The sequence below is a fragment of the Drosophila rhopaloa genome, unplaced genomic scaffold (assembly GCF_018152115.1).
Source record: "Drosophila rhopaloa isolate 14029-0021.01 unplaced genomic scaffold, ASM1815211v1 contig_3, whole genome shotgun sequence".
Classification (NCBI taxonomy): Eukaryota; Metazoa; Arthropoda; class Insecta; order Diptera; family Drosophilidae; genus Drosophila; species Drosophila rhopaloa.
Window position 1 is genome coordinate 14,334,685 of NW_025335123.1, and position 18,304 is coordinate 14,352,988.

At 35.5% G+C, this 18,304-nt stretch overlaps 1 protein-coding gene across 1 annotated transcript; it reads right to left on the bottom strand.

The window, feature by feature from the left end:
* Positions 1-1,922: 1,922 nt before the first annotated feature.
* Positions 1,923-5,928, bottom strand: LOC108040525 (probable cytochrome P450 4s3). The gene is made up of 4 exons (XM_017118026.1): positions 5,674-5,928; positions 4,560-5,013; positions 3,164-3,885; positions 1,923-2,181 (listed from the first exon to the last, which is right to left on the bottom strand). Exons 1-4 carry the CDS (start codon positions 5,822-5,824, stop codon positions 2,006-2,008), a joined length of 1,503 nt encoding a protein of 500 aa, XP_016973515.1. The 5' UTR covers positions 5,825-5,928; the 3' UTR covers positions 1,923-2,005.
* Positions 5,929-18,304: the final 12,376 nt, after the last annotated feature.

Here is an 18,304-nt window from a genome sequence, read left to right on the forward strand (position 1 = left end):
GGTGGCGGAGGCGGTGGAGGTGGGGCTAATCCTGGGGCAGGTGGCGGCGGCGGCGGCGGCGGTGGACAGATGGGCGAGGAGCCGCATCCACATCCCCATCGACGCGACGTCTGCCGCACCATCTGCATACCCTGGCTGTGATCCCGGCAGTCGCCCGATTAAAGCGGTTCACCTGGCCATAGATGCCATAGAAGCTATCTATCCATTAGTATGGGGCTTTCCGGATCCCTGCATTTACCAAAGACAGCCAGAAACTAGAAACATTACCACCTTTATGCGCTCGATATAAATACAGCGAACTTCTAAAACAAAATTCTTAAAAACTTCCAAAGCCAACAAAAAATACGAAATAATTTAAAAACATTTTAAAAGATATTTTTGAAAAGTGCTTCTATATAATACCATAACTAACAAAGCAAAAATTGACTTTAAAATACAAAGCTTTCAAAAGGTCTCGAAACTAAATATAAAATTATTCGATAATGTAAGCTTTTCAAAAACATAATTTTGAAATATAGCTGTTAAACTTCATTAACCTTATGTTCCACATAAACTTTAATTGGAATTTTCAAAAGTCATTCGTCATCAGCTTTCAAGCATTTTTAAGTTTTCTAAAGAACTTAAAAACTTAAATCTTCCTTGGAATCCAGTAATTTTACAATAATTAAATTGTGTAAGAAGTTAACTAAGAGAAGTTCGCCTGTACTAGTTAAAAATCAATCAACTTGAAGTATAAACATATATATATATATATTACCTTTAAGGTTCAAAATTTGTGAACAAGTTAAGTTAGAGAATAGCAACGTTTTGCTGTCTATTTGTAAATATAGGATGTCTACTAATCAGTAATGTTAGCAGATTAAATAGTTTATCCTGCGTATAAACGTAGTAAAAAAGAATGCGGGTTAGATATTGCCTAAAAAACATTATAGCCAAAGTTGCAGTATTCCCCAGCCTTCCTCTTCTAGTGCAAGGATCCCGAAAGCCCCAGTTATGCTATATATATGTATGGTATTTGAGCTGTATTTACCGAATCTTATTCTAGCCAAATCATATCATTAGCCGCCTCTAACTAAGCCCCTAGACGAATTGTTTCCTGCTAAGCTTTAAGGCAGAAGCGCCAAACAAAAAACAAAAGAAAGGAACTCGCTTACACTTACCTATATAGAAAATGACATATATATTATATATACAAATCGGGACTTGACTTCATTGTGGGCCCAGTAAAGGGCACAACAAACGAAACACAAACGGAAATTGAAGGCAATCTAGTTAGGGATTATAGTATACCATACAAACTAAATCCAAAACAAAATAAAATAAAATAAACAAAAATATATGTGAATAACTACCAGATAACTACGATCATACATGCATCTAACAAAAGTAAAAAAAATAAATATATATATATTTGTGGTAAAGGAATTTAACTAGTTGTACAAGAAATCAAGTGAGGGCAAAGGATCCCGAGTCGAGATCGTATGGGATCGGAACCGTAGATTAAGGAATTGTCAGGGAATACGAGCACGGACGATATGGAGTTTTGGGCTAACGGAAACTCGGAAGAGAGCAATAAGTAATGTCTGTGTATGTAGTTTGTAGGGAGAGGGAAAGGGAGGGAGCTATCGGCATACACACAATAAATATATATACATATACATATACATAAACATAAACATATAACTATTTTTTTGTTTGCTGGTTCTGGATGTTAACCATAAATAAAGCCCAGCACCTATATACATGCACACATATATATATACCTCTCTAATCGTGTATATATGTATATGATCGATTGTATTTTTCAAAGTTCAAAGCAAAAAATAAACAAAGCAACAAAAAAATTAAAAAGTAATCCAAGTCTATATAATCTATATTATGGCAGCAGGGTCTCGCAAGTGATAACAAAAAGACCCCCAACGGATGTTTTCAATTGTTTACTACACTCCACTTAATCTAGACATGATGGGGCCTACGAACTATAAATTATGTTGAGATAATGGCATTATGCTGAGCTGACGTTCTCGTCACGCGGCAGAATCCGAAGTCTGATTCCATTGCCACTCTTAGTCACCAATTCGGCCAACGGCTTCGGCTGGTGATCCTCATCGGGCAAAAAGCGATAGCTCCTCAGCAGCATCGACAGCGAGGTCTTCAGTTCCAGCATGGCAAACTTCTGGCCTAAATGGTTGAAAAAACATTTAAAAGGTAATTAGAACTGGTAGGTACTAGATGTGCCCGAAAATTAAGCTTATATTTAACTGCAAAGTGCTTTTCTAAATTGAATCCGATGGTATTGAACTTTGATTCCTGACAACTAAGTGATTGAACTAAATAGACAGATGTTTACTTATTTATAGTGCTTGATTACAATAAATAAATTCAAAATAAACAACAGGTCATTATTATTACAAACTACCACAACTAGTTCAAAATATAAATCATCATGAGTATCTTTTTGATATTTAAATGTGCTTTTACTTAACTAAACTAGTACTAAACAAATTTTAGTATCCCAAGCTTATCAGCACTGTAAGATATTTTTCATTATTCAAATTATAAATACACTTAAATTTAACTGAATTTGAGCATTTGTGAATTAGGAGCCCAGAAATCGAAAAACATGTCGTCCTTATCAATCATTTAAATATATAAATATATTGTGGAATACAACCTTGGACTGAATTTGCACCATATAAATTTGAAAAATGAAATCGCGACTTGCTAAATCTATTTTTGGGTTCAGGTTCAATGATATTTTTCCGCTGGCTATTCTTGGAAACAAAACAGACTGTATAAATAGCATTAAAAGCGATTATCTCATAGACGTGTTGACTAAATAGACCTGTATTCTAATTGTTATGGAACCTTATCTATCGAATTTTGCAAAAGTGAACTGTACGCATAAATTTGCGAATGATTTTTGAGGTGCATCTAATTGGGGAATTTTTTGGTGATCTTCGAAGTACTAGTAGAAGATTGCTAGCCCTAAGATATTTTAGCATTGAATGGCATTTATATATAATACATATATAATTATACTATCTTATCTTTTCTTGATTATTTATAATGATTTAAAGGCAAATAATAATAATAATAATAATCTAGGGATATTTCCAGGTATTTATATGATAACACAACGATTTCTACTGAGTGATCTTACCTATGCAATTCCTGGGACCCGCGCTGAAAGCGGCGAAGGCGAACGGATGCATTTGCTTCTCGTTGAGCAGGAAGCGGTCGGGATCGAAGCGCTCTGGATCGGGAAAGTTGTTGGGATCGCGGTGGAGCATGTAGATGAGGCAGCTGATGGAGGCGCCCTTGGGCACCGTCAGTTTGCCCACCGGCAGATCCTCGAGGACCTTGCGCGAGAAGAAGGGGACGGAGGGATAGATGCGCAGCGTCTCCTTGATCACCGCCTCCAGATAGGGCATCGATTCCTTCTCCCTGCCCTCCAGTTCGCTGGCCTCCTCGAAGGCCCGCTGCTGGACGGCCGGATGCTTGGACAGCAGACTGAGGGCGAAGGCGATGGCCGAGCTGGTGGTGTCGTGGCCCTCGAACATGAAGGTGTCCACCTCCTCGCGGATGTCCGTGTCGCTCAGCTCCACCCCGCCGCCGCCGCCTTCCATTTGGGCGAGGAGCAGCATGTCGAGGAAGGCCAGTCGCCGCTTGACGCCCACGTCGTCCACGTGCTGCTCCGCCTCTGGCCGGGATTCGCTGCGCTCCTGGATCAGCTGCTCCCTGCGCAGCCGGATCACCCGGTTCGTCTCGTCGTGGAGCACCTTCAGGGCCCCATCCCGCTCCTTTCCGGCCTTCGAGTGCTTGAAGAACACGTTCAGGCGCTGCCAGAACGAGAAGCTCTGCTTGTGCATCACCCGACAGATGCTGTGGGTAAAAATACAAATTCAAATATAAATACAAATTCAAATATAAATACAAATTCAAATATAAATACAAATAATACATATATATATATTTGAATTAAAAAAATATATACATATACATCTTAATTAAATATTAATTAACATAAAAAACTATTTTGAAGAAAATAAAGATAGACTTAACTTAGCAGGTACAAAATTAAATTTCTTTGAAAATTTTAGCCAAATAAATAAATACTTCCTTGTGAATTTTTCATTTTTGTGTTACAACATAAAAAAACAGAAAATAAAAACATGAATGAAAAAGGAGGAAATAAATGAAGGAAAACACCCATTTTTCTAATAAGAAAAAACGTTGATAAACATTGAAATATAATGCAGCAAAAATGTAATATGTTTTATCTGAAAAATATTAACAAGAGTATTAAGGAAAGTGTGTGTAAATTCACACATAAAATCTTTATATTTTGTCCAGTACAAAAGCAACAAACTATTTACCAAAAACAAAAGGGTTTTATAGAAATAGTTATAGTAAGTTTTAAAGTGCTTTTTTGTTTTATTACCAATTTGTTTGGCTTTTCAATTACACTTTCTAGACCAGCTATTTCCCCTGCTTCAAATAGCAATCATACATAATAAGAAACATACGAATAATCAAAATTTTGTATCTGTACTTACGTTTGGACAGCTTGGACATAATCCGAGTCGCTCTGCAGCTGGGCGTGCTTCTTGATTCCCATGGCCGTTTCGCAGATGGCGTCCAAGGCGAACAGGGTGATGTAGGGGTAGATGTCGAAAGACTCGCCATCGGCCCGTGTTTTCAGCCGGTTCACCAGGATGCGGCAGTTCTCCTCCATGGGCTCCTTGAACTCGCCCAGGATGCGGAAGTGAAAGCCCGGAGTGAGCAGCTTGCGGCGACGGTGCCAGGACTCGCCTCCATTCGTGAGCAATCCCTTGCCCAGCCAGGGCTCAAGCAACTCGTAGTTCCGCGACTTGGTCAGCAGGTGGTTGTTGCCCAGCAGCTGCTTGATGTCCTCCGGATCCGTGAACATCACCATCAGATCCTTGCCGAACCAAATGCGGAAGACCGAGCCATGCTGCTGCCTCAGCTCCTTCAGCCAGTTAAGGATCTCTGGGTAAAATCAGAGGATGCGGGACTTTAGTCTTTGGAAGCCATTTCTTAAGGTAGGCAATTTATCTTTAAACAACTAGAAACCATATACTAAAACATAATTTAATACAAATTAGTTATTGTTATTAGGTAAATTGAAAGCGAACTTGTCACTGAAATTTTCTGCGAAAACTGGAACAGGTTTGAGAGGCTTTAATATCAGCAAGATTATGCGTAATTTTAAAAACAGCATAAAATTGCCAACTTTAAGTTAATGTGGATGAATTGGCAAAATATTTACAATTTAAATGTGGCATAGTCTTTTGTTTATGAGGTAAAATTAAACATTTTTGTTTTTTCATTTTACTTTTACTTTAAGCACCATAAATATTCATTTAGCATAAATAAAAACTGTTATTCAACAACAAAATACATTTTTATATTGCTTTGTAAATAATAAATCTTATTTCACTTTTGTTACCCAGCTATTAAAATATTTAATAATAATTATAAAGAAACTGCATTCATAGAAGAATCAACAATTGTTGCATGTCGAGATAACAACGCTATGCACTGCACATGTAAATCAAGTACGCCAGCAAGGTCAACGCTGCGTATGCGTGATAAAATGTATGCATTTTTTCACGGCCTTTTTGACTGGAGATTTGGCAACAAACTCACCCCCTTTCTTTACATTGGCAATCAGCTCGCCAATCGTGGGACCCGGCAATGTCTTAGCGAATCTCTGAAGCCTCAGGAAATTCAGGATATTCGGCAGATATCGCAGGAAAAGTGCCCAAAGCACGAATGCCAGCAGTGCCAGGGTGCTCATTTCGCAACCGATTTCAGCTTTGTACTCGCTCAACGACCCCAAACAACGACGACTATATAATCAAGAATCAACCTGTTGATGTGACGAGCGATCTTGCGTTACTGAATGACTAGTTTGCGAACTTAAAGTTTGCGAACCGCTCTGCGTTGCTGCTCGCTTTGCCATTAATGCGCACTCGGATCGCAGCTGTTGGAATTGGGGGTCCGGGGTATGTGGTTGATGGTTTATGGTCCGAGCTCTGGGTCTCACCAGATAGCAGATCGTCGATCGTCAAGGTGGGGCAACTCTTGATGCCCTCCGCCGATAGATAAGGCTCTTCCAGGAAAAAACCCAGCGGAAGTGCGTCTCTAATTGCGGAAAGATGCTCTAAATATCAGTTGTTTATGTTAACCCAAGACAAAATAGACCCAGCTTAATGCAAGAACAGTAACCAAAAACCAAATAGTTAGAAAAGCCATAACAATGTTCAATGAAAATTTAATGGAGATTTTCTTTCATAATTACTTTATATTTGTAACCCATCCTTTAAACACGAATTTTAGCCAAAGCAACATTCATAAAATACAATGCATAAATATATTTATATTTATTATTTGCATTAATGGATTTTGTTTGATATTTTCCAATAGTATTTCGTCAACCAACTAGCTTAGATCGGACCACTTTTTGACCTAAAAACAGCAAGACTATTGCGTAGGCAATCTGATTAATAGCTCAAAGTACACACCCAAACTGAAAAATAACCGGGTAATAAACAAAAGTTTCCAAGTGCTTTAAACTAGATTATGACGTCAAACAAAATAAAAAATCATCAACATTTAGCCCTAAATGTTTTCTTATCTAAGAATTGGCATTTAAAAAGAGTGCTGAAAAGAACAATTTTCTAAAAAAATATATAAGGGTAAATTTTTAAATGTAAAAGAAATATGAGCTGGAAATATGTAAGGCGAATTTTAAGTTCTTTCCTTAAATATTGACTTCTTATATAATATGATATTTAAATGTGCATAACAATCTTAAGTTATTTTCTTAGTTTATGTTGGAATGAAGACTTTATATGATAAGAATAAGTTCACAATAATATCAAGTTCAATAAATGCTTTATTTTGCGTGTGATAAGCAAGTAAAAACGCCGAGGAAGGAATTAAAAGTACGTGTTGCAATTGAATTCTATCTTTAAAGGTGTGCATACGCTCGATCAGGTGTAGTGAAACGATCGCCAATTTGAGGATCCCGTGGAACGTGTCGGTTGTTCTCATTGGATTGGCCAGACCCAAAAACGAGTTCTATTACAACGACAGTCGTACGAACAGCAACTACGAGGTTGACGGTGACCCACATAGAATATGTGGATTTTATAGGCACATATATACTATATAGTACATATAAATAAATAAAAGTGCTAAAACTGGTTGTTTTGAACACCCCCTCAGTATAAAATCTTATCATTAAATTACCCTTATTTTGTCTTAAGTTGAAATTTATCTTATAATGCAGAAAAATAAACTATTTAGCTCAAAGTTCAAAATATTGTTATCCAGCTAAGTAAATTGCCAGTCATTTTGGATCACATTTTTTCATAGTGTGATAACTATCTTTTATAATCTCTAAGAATATAAAAAAAAGGTTATTAAGAAGGGATACAATCCAACTCCAAGTTAACTGAAATTACCTAATTGAAAAGGAAGATTGGATTAAATCTATCTTATCTGGTAAAATAATAAAAGAGGGTATTATTTCAAGTATAAAACTTAAAATATAAAGCATGTTCTTTACCGACTTGGAAACTGAAATTAATATAGACTGCACTTTGCAATCTGAAATTGGAAAGTTCAAGTTCGAGATTGATTGATTACAGGTCAATAGGTTAATCACTGATAATTCCATTGTTTTCATCCCAACAATTTTCTAGGTTGCTTTATATGGATTGCTTATCTTTCACCTTGCAGTTTGCATTTGATTAGATTTGTAGTGGGAAGTGAAAAGAAGAAAAATATGTAATATATTATCAAACTATTTCATTTTTACTTATAGTTATTTTTGAGCTTTTTGCAATACAGTTGAAAAAGCTTAGTTGTCTCAGTTTATTTTGAATACTTTTAGGCTGTGACTATAAGTGTTAGTCAGTTGATCTAAGCTTTTTCTAATACCATATCAGTTAGGATTTAAAATATTGTATTTACCTAAAATTTAAGTTATACATGGTAAATTAAGATTAATAAATGATAAATAACAATTTTTATTATTCGGTCGAAACAAGATTATTTTAAAAATACAAGCTAATAGAAATTGTTTAAGTACTTTAAAGGAACTTAAACAGATGAAAAACGTTTGAGGAAATTAATTTATAGATACATTAATACATATTTTTATTAAAATTACTTATTCAATTGTGCACAAGCTCAATTTATGATTGTTATTTAAAGTCCACAAAGAGAGCTGTGCAAACTTTTGGTCAGGTAGCCATATTGAGTGTATGTCTTTCTGGCATGGGCACATTCCCAATGCCCATGTCAAATGTGTTTACTTGGCAAAAACAAGCCAAAACATTGGCCAGCCCCCAGACACGGCGACATGGCCTTATTGGGTGGGTCAAGGTCGTACTGGACTTCGACCCGGTCGCCCAGTTGGCCAATACCTAAGACAGCCAAGGCGAAAATCCAGGGAGCTCCCGTCGCGGATTTCGCACTCAGACGTGCCGACAGGTGTTGTTGGCCCAATGGGATTTGAAAATAGAAATAGAAACATAGAGGCAGGTAACCGATACCCGAAAAAACCCATCAGCCGAAAACCCTTTGATTAGATCACCCTGAACCGGTTGCCAATTCGGACTTGTTGTTGTTGCCCGTCTTCGCCACAATTAAAATCAGTTAACAGAATTCAGCAAAAACCGATTGCCAAATAAACCGATTGTCAGCAAGAGCCAAGCCCCTATACGATATAGCCATGCGTATATATATATGTTAGTAGTATATAGCCTTGGCATGCCAGCGAAGTTGCTGAAGACAGCAATCCAAAGCAGTGCAATCCAAAAAATCCAAAAAATCCACAAAAGTATTACACTCTGAAGATGGGTCAGCAGAAAATCCATATCGCTAAAGAATAAATCTTAACCAGTTCGGGTTGAGAACATTCTGGTTGGACCCTTAAATGGCAACAGAGTTCAGAAATAGAACTACGTACCGGTGTGATTAGCATATTCCAGCAAGCTGCTGAATCATTATTTATGCATACATTTAAGATATTTGTTGATTTGATTACCCATACTTGAATTTTAAGACTGTTCAATGTCTTATTTAAATAAGAATCTGCTAACGCGCAATGATAATTGAACAAGTAGAAACAGAAAGTAGATATACGAAATGTATTCTCTTAATGGAAATATTCTCTGTACTTCCCAGTCACAGTTTTTAATTGATGATGTGTTTGGTTACTTAGTAAATGATATGCTTTCTAGGGAACTACTTCAATGTTAAGTACAGTTCAAATAAAGCTATTAATAAACTGAAAGATGCAATGGTCGGTTTTTTAAGGTATGTAATTATATTCTTATTTACAAATTTACGTACTTTAAATATATTTTGTAATAGGAAATACATTTAAAAGTTAGTAATAGGGTAATTAAGAAAATAAAACTAATTATATGACTAACAAAAATGTACATTAGTTTTGTCTATTTAAAAAACAATAACCAACTTTGTGAATTCCCACAAATACTTATAATATTACAGTAACTTGAGAAAGAGTATTCTATATACAGCAGTTCTAAGGAATACCAGTACTTCTTTGGGTTCTTTTCTTTGGAACCAAACCTGACCTAAGAAAAACCGTAAGTTCTATATTAAAACTCGTCCAATCAGAGCCCCATTAAAACTACTCTCTTTATGCAGATCAGATCGGATCGGATTGGACCCCAATCGCTTAAAATCAATTCAGTCTGAATTCATTGGCCCCAAAATAGACGTGTCAATGACTTGAGTCAACGTTGGCCAGCCCCAGACACACAGACCCCCATATTACCCACTTAGAATGACTCGGCACTCTATGGAAATATGGTAGGGTATAATATCAGGTGAATAGGAAGAGATAATGGGCGGGTCTGGCGTTCGGCTTCACCGACTACTATTTAAACTATATTCGAGGAACTGACTTCTTGCCACGCCTCACTGAGTACGCCCATTTCCGGGTTTCGGATTGGCAGATAGTCCCAAATTCGGTTTACTTTCCCATGGAGATGGGAATTCAGATGTGGATTGTGGGCTGCACCCACCACCATAACTATATGTGTTCAATTAAGTTTATGCAAATGCAGAGACTAGTTTGTCATCAGTTCCCCGCCATCAATCTACGTCCGAAAATATTCAATTTGGCAAACAACTTTCGGAACTTCGATGGGAATTCAATTGCTTGGAATGCTGGAGACACAAGTTCTTTGGTCTATTCTGGCCATGTAAGCACACATCTTTGTTTTAGTGCCTTTATGGCCGGGCCTTGAACTTGCGAAGGGGGAGGCTGATGAATTGGCCAAAAACAAACAGACAATCGCGTCCACATGAGCGTAGCTTTGTGTGCACAAAGTTGTCGGGACAGTCCGATACGAAACTGTAGGGCTACTCGGTGATTGTGTAAGCATTACAGGTGGTTTAAAGAACTTATATATATATTCCAAATATAACTTCAAACCTTGGTTAAGTTTGCATTGGGAAATGTGGAAAAAATTGCATTTTCTTAAAGTCACTATTAAATTAAAATTAAGAAACAACGAGTTTCTGTAGAGTGTTTTATTAACTTGTGCTTTACGCACTTTACAACTTGTAAAGCGACTACTGAACTCCCTTTGTTCAAAGTCATTATCAGAGTGTAAAATATATATAATTATAAGAGTAGTTTCAGGACTCACACTTAATAACGAGTTTCTGTAAGTTGACTTAAATTTTACAAATTTTAATTTGTGTTCCCTTTGTTTGCTTATAAAACAAAAACTGATTTATACTTAAAACTGAATTATTCTTTATACTTATACTTTAATTTATGTATATGTATGTATATGTATAAACTATGTAAATATAATCATTTTAAATGAAATGTGAAACAATTTTGTTAAATTAATTATAATAATAAGACATGTTTAGCTAATTTACAGCTTTGAAACGCACTGTACGCACAATCTACGGTTCGCTGGGATTTGTTCGAGGCATAAAATACGCGAACATAAATCGTTTTTACGGCATTTAAATTGCTGCCCGCTCTTCATCTTTCGGTTGGCTGCTGTTAGTTGTTCGTTTTTAGCTATTCGCTGTTGTCGCCGCTTGTACAATGTGGATTTAGTTATTTAGTTATTTAGTTATGGACATACGAGTACAAGTGCGAGTGGTTATGGAGGTGTTTCTGGTAATGTGTGCTCTGCTCAACGGCGACTTCCTTGTTCTTTGCCCACTTTTATGATGCATCGAGCAACTTTGAATTGTAAACGCAGCCATTACTGTGTACATTGTGTTGACTTCCTTAAAATCATAAGACAACCACTTCAATTAGGGTAACAATTAAGTCACAGAACTGGCGAACTGGTGTTACGTGAAGGGGAGTTTCCGATGGCTCAATATCAGTGTTAAATTGGAGGTCTTTTCCTTGTTCAACTACGTAGATATTCATTTATTTAGATGGCATCTAATTAATATTTTTTTAATTTCTAAAAGAAAAAAAATTATTCATTAGTATGGTTTAGCAGATAAGTAGGTTTTGTAATATTAAATATATTGATTTGTTAATATTACTTAATTATACTGAGTGGTAATAATTGAATAATTGAAAATAGCTTCAAGAAGTAGTTCCTAAAGGTTATAATAAAGAATTCTTAGTTAAGCAATTATTATAAAATATATAAATTAAATATGTTAATTTTTCTTGTTATACCCTTGCAGAGGGTATTATAATTTTGGTCAAAAGTGTGCAACGCAGTGAAGGAGACATCTCCGACCCTATAAAGTATATATATTCTTGATCAGGATCACCTCCTGAGTTGATATAGCCATGTCCGTCTGTCCGTCTGTCCGTCTGTCCGTCTGTCCGTCTGTCTGTCCGTCTGTCTGTCCGTCTGTCCGTCTGTCTGTTTCTACGCAAACTAGTCTCTCAGTTTTAAAGCTATCGAACTGAAACTTTGCACACACCCTTTTTTCCTTTGCACGCAGTATATAAGTCGGAACGGACGGGATCGGCCGACTATATCCTATAGCTGCCATATAACTGATTGATCGGAAATGCCATAACTTTGGTGTTTGTAAAGTTAGGAAGCTGGGACTTCCTATGGGTTTTATATTTGGCCAATCAATCCGACCTACCAAATTTCATAAGGATCGGCCGACTATATCCTATAGCTGCCATATAACTGAACGATTGGAAATGCCATAACTTTGGTGTTTGCAAAGCTAGGAAGCTGGGACTTCCTATGGGTTTTATATTTGACCAATCAATCCGACCTACCAAATTTCATAAGGATCGGCCGACTATATCCTTTAGCTGCCATATAACTGATTGATCGGAAATGTCATAACTTTGGTGTTTGTTAAGTTAGGAAGTTGGGATTTTCTATGGGCTTTATTTTTGGCCAATCAATCCGACCTATCAAATTTCATAAGGATCGGCCGACTATATCCTATAGCTGCCATATAACTGAACGATTGGAAATGCCATAACTTTGGTGTTTTTAAAGTAAGAAAGTTGTGATTTTTTATGAGTATTAAGAATGCATCATATGAATAATTTTGGAGAATATAATTTACAGAGTATTCTGCAAGGGTATATCAACTTCGGCTTCGCCCGAAGTTAGCTTTCCTTTCTTGTTTTTCATTATACATAAGTATGACAAGTAATGCATCAATTTAAAATGGTAAAAATTTTATTTTTTTGTGCTTTATGAATTCACACACTTTTAATAAATATTGGTAATATAACTTACTTTATGTAATTATGTACTTATTTAAAGTTTTTAAGTTTTACATTTTTGCATACAAATATTTGTTACCAGCTATACTAAAAATACAAAATTAAATGTTGTTTAGTTACGGTAGTTTAAAGCTAATTAACAAAGCATTGTTTTTTTCGCATATTAACATTAATGCTGGTATTAAAATGTGTTTGTAAATAACTTAATTTACCCATATATAATTATTATTTAACAACTTTGCTTGTTTAAAAATAGCTTAGGCATACGTTTTAGATTCTTTTTCAGGTGTCGCGTGTCAATTTTTTTAAATAGAAAAGTGATTTAAAGACTATCAATCACTATTTTAGTTTTAATTGGTCGCCAGTGCCTTCCTCAATGATCTTCTGACCACCTGGAGAACAAAGTTCGCTGGACTCTTTGAAAGTAGTTTTTTTTTCGGAGCATAAACCTGTATATCTGCCCTCAGGTGCTGCAAATTTGACGATTGTGGGCATTATGCGAGTTAATTGCTCATTAAATCCATGCATTAAACAAATTTAAATCAAAATTCATGACCACAACTGAGACTAAAACAATGTTGAAAGGGAGAACGCCGGGCAGATTCTTAAATTTAATTATATTTAATTACGCAGCGCGATTTGAATTTGAACTTTAGCATTAGTTCAGCTCGTTAAATGGACAAAGAGCCATTAAGCTTAAAAATTAAAAAAATAAGAAAAATAAAGCGAAAAGTAAACACGAGTTGAACATGCAATGTGGATGGATGGATGTCCGGTGACGTGGCCGGTTTTTGGGCCTGGCTCAATCCGAATTAGCCAAGCTCCATTGCCCTTCGAGCAAACAAGACACTTGGAGCTGGGCTATCAGCCAAGAGCCAAAAAGACATCGACATATGCATATAGCGTGGCCAACACAAAATACGAAATGCGACAAAGAAACTGTTTAAAATTCCACATACAAATCGTTGCAGTGGCCGCCGTTGAAAGCGAAATTGAAGCCGAAATCGAAATTGAAAATGAAAATGGGTTACAACTGCCAAGGTCGCTGCAGGAGTTGAAAGCGAAAGCGAATGGGGGGAGGGGGGGCATAGTATGCCCCACTAATGCATATACACTGAAAAACTACAAAAAAGATCAAGCCTATTTCAAATTATTATTTTTATGATCTTAAAACTAACTTATTTTGATCACAAAAATAATATTTTATTTAAGATGTTTGTTTAAAAATAAATATATTATAATATAATTATCATATTCCAATCTTGACAAAAATTATTGGCTGAAATTTATAGATAATAACCATTTCATTTACCATGTTTATTTGTATTTTGCTCTTAGAAGTACATATGTATGTTAAACTATTAGATCTTTAAAATACAAATAAACAAAAAAACAAATTATAATTATTTATATAAAGTTAGGAAAATCAATGCTTACACTATTAAAAAATATTATGAAATTGTTTATATTTAAAAGGCAATTTATTTCTTTAAATTTCATATTTCTCTGTGTAAAATCCATATCGCAATACCCTCCCCCCACTGCAGCGAAACAAAAGACTTAGACAAGACACAAACTTGATCGGCATCATCATTATCATCCGCATTTATGATCACCATCATCAAAATGCATTGATGAATGCAGGGGCTTTTCGAGTCACATTTAACCCATTGACTTCCCACGACGGCCCAGCATAAGTGAGTTTTTGATTGGATTGGAAAACCCAAAAATGGAAAAAGATGCGTGTGTCTAATAATAATATCTACGTTTCTGCTGCGGAAAAAAATGGATATTTGTTTATATTTATCAGTGATTAAATGTTTATTGTAATGGACCAACTCAGCAAAGCTGGGAGTTCATTAATATTCGATTTGGTATTTTACTTTGTTTTGTTGTGAAAAAATTTAAAAATAAATATATACAAGTACAAACTCTTTTTTTCTGAATTTTAAAACCACACAAAAAATAAATACACGACAAATAATATCCATTACGTTTTTGTACTCAAAAAACAAATATATTTTGTTCATTTTTGAACATTATTAAGCATTTTATTGTTTTTCCCTTTGTTTTCTAATAACTTTTTCATTACTCATAACTTGTGCTGAGTTTATTAAGCAATTCTCTTTTAGCAAAACATCTTAATTTAATTATCTTTTATTTTTATTTGGTCTTTTTAACCTTTCTTTATTCTCCTCGTTTTAAACTGTTAACTTTGCTTCTTTTTTACGCGTTCTTAATATCCGAATCACTTTATTTTTTGGCACAAAACTTTGCGCTGACTTTGCATTTTCCTCACACTATTTGGTATTTGAATTGCAACTCCGTGTTTCGTGTGCATTTCCACGTTTTATTGTTTTGTGGCATCTTGTTTGCGCTGCAAACATTTGTACATGCAAACAAATAGAGACATCGTGTTATCAATACGTATACGCCTAGTTGGTTTTAGCCGATCCACGAGTGTTGCCATCGCGTTGATGGGTTTGATCTTTCGCCATTGATCGCTGATCTTTTGGATGTCGCTGGTGTTGCTGGTGCATGTTGGACATTATTTGGAAATAGCTCTTTGTCTGCCCAGAGGGGCCCAAAAAACCGGTTGAAAAAATGCATTCAATATTACACCGCGAAGGGAAGAGATGGGCCCTCTGTTTGGCCAAGCAAACAAGAATTCTAGATGGCTAATGGAGCCAGCCGGGAAAATTCGCACGAAATGCCAAAAAGCCAAGACGGCAACATTTCAATTGGCAAAGCTAGCCACGCAAACTTCACAAACTTGCCCAATTGCCAAACTGCAGTCAGTTCGCCGGTTTGTCAGTCAGTCAGTAAGTCAGACACTTTTTAGAGCCGCAAGTCAAGTGTTGCACGTTGCCGTTTGGACGTTGGTTGTTGCCTCTTGAAAAATAGCAGCAGGCAACGTGCAACTTGGCCTGTTAATGAGTCGCCGTCGACGTTGGTTGTTGGTTGTTCCGCGGAACCAAACTCGCTCAGATTGCCACAGGCCAACTGACATGGCCAAAACTATAGCCATATAGTCATAGCCATAACATCAGTTAGAAAAAAACTGTATGCCAATTGAAAATCAACATAATTATTATTAATTTCTAATTAAATCTAGAAATTTAAATTTCTTTATTAGATACTATAATATTAAATATCTTTTCATCATACGTATTATTATTAATTCCTAATTGAAATAAAATAAAAAAATAAAAATAAAATAAAAATTTCCCAATAGTTTACTATAATATTAAATAACTTTTAACTTTTCATGCTAACGCCCAAAAGTGAATTTTCCACTATTAACTTGTTTATATCTACCAAGTATAAATCTTATAAATTTACTTTTTTAAATGTAAAAAATGTTGTAAAATAACAGGTTTTTCTTTTTCTTAATAGCTTAGGCATTTCTTATTGTGTAGAATCGTACTTGCAGCCGCAGAGTCAATTGCCACATTCTTCTTTTTGGCCACCCGACGAAAGAGAATGGTTATTTTCGGCTGCCCTGTAAATCTAGTTTGTCGAATGGGTAGTTTATTAAACATTTATTTCCCATAATAGCAGTATTGTTCATTCATTTAAAAATTCTATTTAGTCAAAATTTATTTAATGCACATCTTGATAAATGTTCGCCAGCTTAACAATCATATTAAAGCAATAAATTATTTAATTCGCTTTCAAGTTGTGATGAAACTGGATTATTTATTAGTCTTTAAGTTGTTTTTCATTTGGTTTTAAGGGAAATTAGACATGAATTATACATTTAACAAGTTTTTAAATTTTATTTAACTGAAAAAATACTTATTATTTAATTATAAGTTTTTTAACATTTATTAGATTTTTTTGATTGATTTTAGTAACATATATATTTTTTTATATATTTGGATTTTGCATTCAATATTTATAGAATTATATTTATTATTGTCTAATATTTTGTACTGTTTGTTAGTTTAGTTTTGTGATAGTTGAATATGTGGTACCACAAAGTCTAAACATTTGCTGCGAGTTTTTAAATACATATACTTATGTATAAGCCTGGGGGCTTTTGGGGGCCTGCGATGTGTGTTTTGTTTTTGGCACTGCTCTGGTTCCGCTTGCAATTGGCGCCTGTTGCAAGAACCCGCCGGCCAGAGTCGCTTTATGGCTATGGATACGACTGTATCCATAGCTCTGACTCTGGGTAAATAGGTATATGGCTAACCGAGCTGCAAATTGCCGGCGTCAGGTCGGCTTGGGTAATTTGATATTGGCAACCAGACCAGACCAGACCAGACCGGACTCACTTTCAATGGATTTGCGTCAGTTTGTGTTGCGAATGTTTGTCTTTTGCACCACCGGTGGAAAACGGTGGGTTCTGATGGATTCCTCGGTCATTTTTGACTGTCATCCGGCTATTCTTTTTTCGCCACATGATCCTAACTCGTTTTCTTCTGGTGTCATCGAAACGAGTTATTGGCCAACGTTGGCAGATCGCCTGTAATTATGTTTCCAAACTTTTTGCGCCGGCCGATTGATCAGCAAGAAATTGTTGCCACACATCGTAATCCCCCCTCCCCCCCACACCAAGTCCCCTTCAAAGTCTTCATGGTCAATTCGGCCTCTAGATTGTTTTGTTTATATGTCAAATACCATTTGCTGATGTCATTCACGCCTTTCTTTCCCCTGGAATCTACGAATCTTTCTCCGACGCAGTGTCTCACTTTTCAATCGATTCTGTCGTGTCATGCCAATTTGCAAAATCACCTTTCTTTATGTGTAACGCAAAAGTTAATTCTAATTTGGTAATTTCGAAATCGAGTTTTGTTAAATTTATTACAATTTTTAATGTCACAGAAATGAGAACAAAGTCCTAATTTAAAATGTTGCATTAATATGCGGTTATTGATTTTAGTTGCAGTTTCGATTGTCAATTTATATTTATTTTTATATTTATACAAAAATTACTTTTATTATTTGAATTAGCTTATATTTTTCTGTTGTTCTTAAATTTCTTTAAGATTCTATTATATGAAATCTTAGTAATACTTTTCAAGGTCAAATTCTGTTTTTGAATTTAAATTATTGTTACATTTTTCTGGGTCATATATTTAAATATCGTAAAATGCTGAAGAGTAACTAAAAACCTTGTTTGTCGAAAGGCATAACACCTGATTGACATTTAAAATATATCATTATTATAACTCAAAAACTCAAACATTTTCCGGCATCGTTTTAACCCAATATCGTAAATTGTTACTTTATTAAAGTAATAAATATTTTTATTTTGCTTACTCGTAATGCATAAAGATGATTGCTATTGATAAAAGACATATACTTTTTGATTTCAGTTGAGCAATTTGTCATAGCCATTTAAATGTGATAGCAGCAATTGGGAACTTATGGATGGCTTCCATGGCACTTACAATTAGCAGCCGATAGCTGAAAAGATAATCTCGAATGTGGGAAGAAGAGTCTGGGATTCTCGGGCAAATTAGCAGGTGAACAGTGAGTGGGTCATGCAATTCCCAGAGTCTCGGGCTTCCATCGGATCGGGAATGGGAA

Coding starts and splice junctions, on each gene's coding strand:
- LOC108040525 (XM_017118026.1), bottom strand. CDS start 5,824: ATGAGCACCCTGGCACTGCTGGCATTCGTGCTTTGGGCACTTTTCCTG. Junction 5,014..5,673: donor TGCCAATGTAAAGAAAGGGG/GTGAGTTTGTTG, acceptor GATTTTACCCAG/AGATCCTTAACTGGCTGAAG. Junction 2,182..3,163: donor GGGTCCCAGGAATTGCATAG/GTAAGATCACTC, acceptor TCAACCATTTAG/GCCAGAAGTTTGCCATGCTG.